This window comes from Myotis nattereri (genome assembly GCF_964212035.1).
Source record: "Myotis nattereri genome assembly, chromosome: 9".
In the NCBI taxonomy this organism is placed as follows: Eukaryota; Metazoa; Chordata; class Mammalia; order Chiroptera; family Vespertilionidae; genus Myotis; species Myotis nattereri.
Window position 1 is genome coordinate 19,012,600 of NC_138084.1, and position 8,947 is coordinate 19,021,546.

The 8,947-nt window shown below is 50.9% G+C and overlaps 1 protein-coding gene across 1 annotated transcript; it reads right to left on the reverse strand.

Annotated features, from left to right (window-relative positions):
• Positions 1-1,068: 1,068 nt before the first annotated feature.
• On the reverse strand, positions 1,069-4,527 carry LOC308525254 (proteoglycan 3-like; the record flags this gene model as incomplete). The annotated part of the gene is made up of 5 exons (XM_081100042.1): positions 1,069-1,127; positions 2,066-2,162; positions 2,939-3,070; positions 3,753-4,066; positions 4,470-4,527. 5 exons carry the CDS (start codon positions 4,525-4,527, stop codon positions 1,069-1,071), a joined length of 660 nt encoding a protein of 219 aa, XP_080956168.1.
• Between the last annotated feature and the right edge of the window lie 4,420 nt (positions 4,528-8,947).

Genomic DNA, 8,947 nt, shown 5'->3' on the forward strand with positions numbered 1-8,947 from the left:
CTCCAAGGAATGTCGCCCTTAACCAGTCAATCTGAAATTACCTGGTCAGCATGAGTGAGGTAATTCTTTTTTTTTAAATCCTCACCTGAGGATATTTTTCCATAATTGTTGTTTTTTGTTTTGTTTTATAGAGAAAGGGAGAGAGTGTGTGTGGAGGGAGGGAGAGAGACAGAGAGAGAGAAACATCCATGTGAGAGCGGTGATGTGTTGGTTGCCTCCCACACACACACTCTCCAACAGAAGTGAGGGGTGGGGGGCGGGGATGGAGCCTGCAACTGAAGTACATGCCCTTGGCTTAGGGCTGACGCTCTATCCACTGACCAAACCAGCTTGGGCTGGGAATCCTCCTGATAGACCCCTTGCAAAGAAAGCTGACCTCCCCTGAAGCAATGCATTCTTTGCTAGAACCTTCCTTCTGCTTCCTTCTGCCTATAAACACCTTCTATTATTACAGCTTTTCAGAGCTTCTTTCTATTTGTTGGATGGGATGCTGCCTGATCCATGAATGAATGAATAAAGCCAATTTCATGTTTAAATGTACTCAGTCCTCCACTTCTTGAATCAGTGATATCACCCTCATTTGGAAAGCCGCCCCACTCCCACCCCACCCGCACCCTATACTGAATCAAAACAATGCAGGAGGGCCGGTTCCCCACCAGCCCCCTCCCAATGAGAACTTTCCCGGTGGGGGGGGCGGGCGGGGGCAATCCTCCAGCCTGGGCTGAGAAAGGTATTGGGAGAGCCACCCAGCCCTTGATCTGCCCCTAGATGGCGCTGCAGCCAAACCCCTCAGCGCCCCCCTCCCATTCCACCAATACCCGTGGGCCCCTGGCCATCTTTTACTTTCCTCAAAGCCCCACCCTGCAGGAGTGAGGGCTTCCAGGATTTCCAGCCCCGGGGAGTCCTCCAATGAGCAGTGAAGAAACAAGAGTCAGGAAATGCAGTGGGAAACATGGCTTTATGACCAGGAGAGGCAGGGAGTCCAGCCCAGCGCCCAGGGTGGGCCAGGGGCCGCCAGCAGGGGTGTAGGGAGGGGGCTCCAGGCAGGATCTCTTCCCGGCTTCTGGCTTAGTAGGAGCAGATGAAGGGCAGACGTCTTCCACAACGTTTTCGTCGCCAATGACCCCCTAGAAATAGAAAACACGGTGGTGTCAGCTGCCAGTAGAGTGTGGCCTGTGCCCTCCTTGCCCTCCAATTGTCATGATATGTTTGCCACACACACACATTCCACTAGCTTGTGTTTGTTGAGTTTTCACCCCAGGAAGACAGGGTGCTGAGTGCTTTCTGGGGCTCTTGGCTAATCCTCACAATGACTCCCAGAGGGAGGTGCTGTCCTCATCCCCATTGCACAGATGAGGAACCTGAGCCTCAGCGGGGAAACCACTTTTCTGTATGCCAGTGGGCAGGTGGTTGGGCTGGGGTGGGAATTGCGGCAGCCTTTCTCCAGCATGTATGGCCTTAGCCACAGTCCTGAGTCCCTCACGTCTGGCATTCAGCCATTCCTAATTCGCACATCTCTCCCTCATCCCTCATCCACATATTTCATTCACCTTGGCTATTCTTTTTTTTAAAAATATATTTCTTTATTGATTTCAGAGAGGAAGGGAGAAGGAGAGATGGAAACATCAATAATGAGAGAGAATCACTGATCGGCTGCCTCCTGTACGCCCCCTACTGGGGATCGAGCCCGCAACCCAGGCATGTGCCCTTGGCTGGAATCAAACCTGGGACCCCTGAGATCACAGGCTGACGCTCTATCCACTGAGCCAAGTCGGCTAGGGTGTCCTTGGCTATTCTCAATTGTCACATCAGTAGGAGAGGAAGGAAAAGAGGCCCCAGGGCCCCAGCCGAGCTTCGTCTGTGAGGATGGAGAGCCCCCATCCAGCCCTCACACAGGGCACCCCCTCACCCTACATCACAACCCTCCTCACAGACAGGACGTTGGTTCTCCAGTTGTGGGGAGGCTGTGAGTTTGAGGAGGTGTTGCTCAGGCAGCTCAAAGGGACAGTGTGTTAGAGTCCACCTTGCCATCCCTTCCCTTTGACCTGGGGCCCAGTCTCCTCACCTCTGGTGCACAGAGCCACACAGCGGCCACGCCCATGATGATGAGCCCAGTATGTAAAATTCACAGCACTCCCATCAATCCAGTGAAACCTTCTGCACTAGAATGAGAGAGGGGATAGGCGGGGTCAGAGGCTGAGGTCCAGGAGACAGGCTGATACAGAGGTTCCAGAAAATGCCCACTGACTGTCCCTTTCTGGGAACTGCCCACCCAGCTAGGAGCCAGATATCCGGGACACCCACCCCTGAGGGTTTGAAGGCAATGACAATGGATGAGTAGTGGTCCCTCCCCGCCTCACACAGCCAGGCTTCTCAAACTTTCTGTGAATACAAGTCTCCTGCAGACCTTTTTAAAGTGGAGTTGCTGATTAAAGAGTCTCAGATGAGGCCCAAGACTGTGCATCCCTAACAAGCTCTCAGGCAATGTTAATTCTGCTTGGTCCATGGACCACACTTGAGTAGCAAATATAATAGCACTTATTCACCCACTATCCCAGAACCACTCTGAGAGAAGGACCCCATTTTAGACATGAGGAAGCCATTCAGGTTATCAATGAGCAAACTGGAAGGAAAGGATCTCCTGACTCCAGTGCTGAGCTGGTAACTGTTTATCAACAAGCTCTGGGGAAAGGTGAGAAGGCAGAAGGAGGGAGGAACCCTGATTTGTAACAATTGCCAATTTCCTTGGGGTAAATACACTTGCCATGGCATGAAGTCACTGAACATGGAATGGGAAGAGATGCGCACAGTCACCAGTTCCGTTTAGCCACACCAGCCAGCTCCCCCACTGCCTCCCACAGGAAGGTCACTCGGCTGCTGGGATGAGGCCTGATGCCAGAGAGAACTTCCTGTACCTGGGAGCTGGCCCCTCACTTACCCGGCCCCTGAGTCTGCCTCCAATCCAGACCTGTTGCTGGTTAACATTACTGGCCAAGCACTGGAGTTGATAGTTGACACTGAGGTTGTGAATAGAGACGAGGTTGCCTCTGTAGCACCTCCGGCAGACTTTCTGCAGAAAGAAGAGGTGGGTTAGATAATTCACTGGGTTTTTTTTTTTCCCTCAAGTTCCTGAGTCTCCAGGAGAAAGTTCTCTATCCCTGGTCAGGTCAGAAATCAGGTATCTACTTGCTCCTCCAATTCCATCTCTTGCTCCTTCATCTGTCACTGGGAACTTGTTGCAGGAAATAATAATAATGCTGAGAATAATCTTAGCCACCGTTTACTGGGAGTTTATAATGACTCAAGGACTGATCCAAATGCTTGCCATGTATTATCTCATTTAAACATATCCACAATCTAAGAGGCTGGTAACATATATGTCCATTGTACAAGTGAAGATCCTGAAGCTCTGAAGGGTGAAGTGACTTGCCCAGGTAACATGTCATTGACAGGTGGAGCCAGGGTTTAACACAGGTATATCTAATACCAAAGCCTTTGTCCCAATCAGTGATTCTCAAAGTACTGTCTCCAGACCAACAATATCATCATCACCTGGCACTTGATCCTAAATGCAAAATCATGGGCCCCACCTGCTAATCCTGATATCTATGCTTCAACAAGACCTCTAGGAGATTCTGCTGCTCACTAGCATTTGAGAACCACTAGTGTAAATGAATAAGGAACAGGAGGTGGAACCCACTCTCTGCTCCTGCCCCTGGTCCTCCATCAGCAGCCTCCCAGCCACCACTTACCCGAGCGCCTCTAAATCTTCTGCAGGTCCGCACCAACACGTAGCGGCAGGTCTTGCATCCAGGACTGCCCAGCATTTTCACTGTGTCCTCTTCCCTGGGGCATTGAAAGTTCTCCTCTAGGGCATCTTGGTCCGAATCCATGGCCTCTTCATCCTCAAAAGCATCTTGGCAGCTGGAAGCCTCCACCTGCTCTCCTTCAGACTGAATCGCCTCCTCAGTCAGGACTGACTCTCCCTCCTGTTCCCCAGAGCCTTCCAGATCCTGGCTCAGGTCTGCCTGTGACTCTTGGCTGTCTGTATAGGAGACATCATTCCCTGGAAGAACAGGTAACCTGCCATCATGTCAGGGATCCCCTTCTTCTAGGACCACGGACAGCTCCGACAGCCCCACTCAAGCCTTCCTAGTGCCTCCTTCTGGAGCCTAGGCCTAAGGATCTCCTCCCTGTGGGGTGGGCACCTGGCGCTGGCTGACAGGTGTGTATTTTGGGGTAGGAAGAAGCACCGCTGAGAAGATGGGTGGTTTTTGCTTGAGCAGGAGCCCCAACAGAATGTTCACGTCACTTTTCTGAGTCCATGAAAGACTCAGAAGTCCCCTTACCTGAGGGGATCTGGGTCCACTGAAGAAGGAAAAGCTGTGGCCCTGGCCCAGAAGAAGCCAAGGATTTGCCAGAAAGAGGAGAAGGGGTCAAGCTGGATGAGAAGGGAAGGGAGGACTTACCCAGAAGAGCAGCAACTGTCCCCAGCAGGAGGAGCAGCAGGAGCAGGGGGAGTTTCATAGTCACTCGTTCTTGTGGCAGGGACACGGCTTCACTTCCCACCGTGGATCTGCTCACTGTGTCTACACGGCCTGTCACACAACAGAGATGCAATGTTTGTTTAAGTAGCTGATTAAAGGGCAAACTGGAGGGCTTCCCTCTCCCCCAGTGAACAGATGCTGATCTGGAGAAGCAGAAAAAGTCCCTTTTACCCATGGGCTTTATCACTGGCCCCTGAGATGACACTTAGCCCAGACCCTGTCCCTGCAGGAACAGGTCTACTCAAGGTCAGGACCCGTTCCACTACACTGAGGACGGAGTGGAAGGACAATGGCCATCAGGGTCCTGACAACAGGCCTCCTAGGCTCCCTGGGCAGCTGGGGGAGGACTCACCTCTGAAGTGTCGGAGACCTCCACTCTTGGTGTCTCAGAATGAGGGGTCCCAGAGGCAGTCCTTATATTGGGCTTTTGGGGAAGTGGGAAGAGGCCAGGATGATTGCCTCAGGCAGGGGTGCTGGGCAGGGGAGCTGGTAATAAGGCATTTGCTCAATTCTCTCAACTGCTCCCTGCTGGGACTGCAGGGACCTGCCTCCTGGGGTCCAATGACACACATGGGTGTCCAGGTGTGCTGGAGAAGACCCCAGATGTCTACTGTCCACATATACTTACTATTAGCACCCCTAAAGTGCCCTGTCTTAACCCCACAAGCAGCCTTCCTCTGGTCATTATCTCAGCCAATGAGGGGGAGGATCCTACAATGCTGGGGGACCATGAGGGTAGGAGGGAGAAGGCGAAGGGAGTCCCACCCACCTGAGCTTGTGTCTACCAGGGACTTCATATGTATCCTATCCCAGAATCCTCACCTTCTCCTCATTCCCATGAGAATGTATGATGACCCTAACTTCACATGTATGGAAAATGAGATTCAGAGAGGAAAAGTCCCTTGCAAGTGTGCACAGGAAGTGGGGGATCTGGGAATCCTAGTCCTTTTGGCCCCCAAACCTTCTATCTATCATCTACCTAACTCTTTCTCTCTCTCTCCCTTCTTCCTCTTTTTCTTGTTCTCACTCTAGTTCACCCTCTTTCTATTTTTCATATTTAATGTGTAAAAAACTTATGCTCTTTCTTCTATGCTATAGATCTAGATCAAGGTTCTCAATATTTGTACTGTTACTAGTTGGAGTAAAGTAATTCTTTGTTGTGTGTTGGCAGAGGAAGGGGTGGGGGACTGTGGAAGTTTAGCAGCATCACTGGGCTCTACTCACTAGATGTCAGGAGTACCTCCCCCATCATCTGATTGTCCCCCAAAGACTATCAAAAACATCTCCCCATATTTACAAATGTCCTCTGGGGAGCAAAGTTGCCTCCATTGACAATCACTGATCTAGAAAATGTAGTCCAACCTCAAGGCATATCTTCAGGCAAAGAGGTGACAGCTGCAATGAAAAGCTCAGTGCAGAATCTTTCAGACACCATGGGGGCCACCCTCCCCACCTCCATGCTCATTTCCCACCAGCCCTCTGTCACCACCAGGTTCAGGACTAGGGGTAGTGAGTGAGTCACTTGTCTCAGGTGCAAAATTTAAGGGGGCACTAAAGAATTCAGTAGTCAAGATAAATAATGCTTTCATGCAATCTTTCTTGGAAATAAAAATAAATACAAAAACATCTGTGATGACTAAAATATCAAAACTTGAATCAACCCAGCTCCAGCCACATTCACTGCAGGCCAAAGGGAGGCCACCAAGTGCCCGGCCCTGGTGCTGCTGGAAATCGCTGCCGGGAGCTAGTGGCCTTGGCAGGATGGGTGACCCACTCTGTGACATTCCCCCTGGTCAGTCATACTTCTTCCTCAGACCCTGCTCAACCTTCCAGGCCTCTGGGCACCAGGGACAGGTAGCCCAGAGGGTGAAAAGGCCTTCACTGCCTCTGCTGTACCTGGGGACCTACAAATGGAGAAGTAGCTGAGAGGTCACTTCTGGGCATGATTGCAGGATAACAGTCTTGGCTGTTATCTCTCTGGTCCAACGGATCAGATCCTCAGCTTATCTACCAACATGAGGTGGTGGTGGTGGGTCAATTGGCCAATTCTGGGGGCCAAAAACCTGGACTTGGATTTAAATTTTGAGTCCACCATAAGGGTGGGGAGAGGGAAGGGCTAGACACGTCCCCAGCTATCTCCTCCCTCTGGGGCCCAGACCAGGGGCATCTTATCACTCCCTGGTAGGAATTCTTAGCTGCTCTCAAGAGCCAGCCTCACGATAGGCTTTACACACACTTCCCCTTGAACAGCCCTGTGTTACAAATGTGGAAATGGCACCTCAGAGAGCTTGAGCAAGTTGCCCAAGATCACACAGCAAGTCAGAGACAGGCCTAAGGGCAGGTCTTCCAGCTCCTTGTCCCCCTCATGGCTGCCTGCCCTCTGCCTCCTCTCACTCACCTCCCTTCTCTACAGCCTGCCCCTGCCCCAACCCTGTCTTCTTGGCACTCACACCCCAGGCAAAGACATTCCAATGGCTTCAGTGACCACAGTAATGTCTGTTTTAAAACTGGAAATAGATTGTCAAGGGTGGGGGGAAAAAAAAAAGGAGACATATTTAATACTTTTTGTAATACTTTAAGTAAATAAATAAATAAATAAATAAATAAATAAATAAAATAAAAAAATAAAATAAAACTGGAAATAACATTTTTGAAGGCCCACCACAGACCAAACACTTTGCTACATGAAGGCTCTGGCATCCATTACCCCACTTAATCTTTACAATCATCCTACAAAATAGGTATTGCCGTCTCTAGTCTGAACACCTACTACAGAAGCTCAGAGAGGTTCGATGACCTGCCCAAGTTCATACAACTAGAAAGGAGTGGCACGTCTGACTCCTAGGTCCTTGCTTCTTTGATACCCCCAGACAGTCTGCATTACCCCAGACAGTCCATCCAATGCTGCCAATGCTTTCAGCATCCGTGAAACTCCGACTATCTGGCTTTGTTTGCATTTATGTTGAAGGGTTTTCAAACTCTGCCTCTTGTCTCAAGGGTCAGTCCAGTCCCACATCAGGCAGAGGGTGGGTCTCAGTGCAGTGTGATGCAAATGAATGGCAAGTCCCAGAGTCTCAGTTTTCTCACCTGGGAGCTGAGGCTATGACAGAACCTGCCTCTATTGAGGTCACCTCCCATAGTGCTCTCAGGACAGGGCTTGGACCTGGGGCTGTCAAGTAGCCAGCACGGGATCTGGGACCTGTGTCCTCAGATAAGCTCTGTCTGGATTGCACTCCCGCTCTGTGCTGGCGCATTGGCCAGAACTCCAGGGGTTCCACTGTAAAGACAGAGCTTAGCTTCACAGAGCTTAGCTAGTAGCTTGTAGGGATGGGGAAGCCCATACTTTGGAATGGAAGGCGAATCCTCTTATTTCACTACTTTTGCTTTTTTAATTTTCAATCCTCACCTGAGTATAATTTTCCAATGAGTTTTAGAGAGTGAAACGGAGAGGGAAAGAAAGAGAGAAATATTGATGTGAGAGAAACACATCGATTGGTTGCCTCCTGTACGTGTCCTGGGCCCTGGGGCTCAGGAGGAGCCTGCAACCTATGTACTTGCCCTTGACCAGAATGGAACCCAGGACACTTCAGTCCTCAGGCCAGCACACTATCAATGACCAAACCAACTAGGGCTGGTAATCCTCTTGATAGACACTTTTCAAAAAACGGTGACCCCACCCCCCCACCCCCCTTGAAGCAACGCATTCTTTGCTAGAACTTTTCTTCTGCTCCCATCTGCCTATAAACACCTTCCATTATTACGGGTTTTCAGAGCTCCTTTCTGTTGGTGGAATGGAATGCTGCCTGATTCATGAATCAATCAATAAAGCCAATTTTATCTTTAAATGTACTCAGTTAAATTTTTAACAGTCCTCCATTTCTTGAATCAGTGATATCACCCTCATTTAGAAAGCCACCCTACTCCCACCCGAACCCACACCCGATACTGAACCCAAACAAAGCAGGAGGGCCAGTTCCCCACCCCCCAGCCCCCACAAAATGAGAACTTCCCCCAGAGGGGGGTTGTGAGGAATCCCCCAGCCTGGCTGAGAAGGGTCTTGGGAGAGACACCCAGCCCTGGCTCAGCTCCTAGATGGCACTGCAGCCAAACCCCTCAGCGCTCCACCCCCATTCCACCCATCCCTGTGGGACACTGGCCATCCTTTACTTTCCTCAAAGGCCCTGCCCTGACCCCCACAGGAGTGAGGGCTTTCAGGATTTCCAGCCCCAGGGAGTCCTCCAATGAGCAATGAAGAAACGAGAGTCAGGAAATGCAGTGGGAAACATGGCTTTATGACCAGGAGAGGCAGGGAGTCCTGCCCAGTGCCCAGGGAGGGCCAGGGGCTGCCAGGAGGGGTGTAAGGAGGGGGGTCCAGGCAGACTCTTTTCCTTGCCACTGGC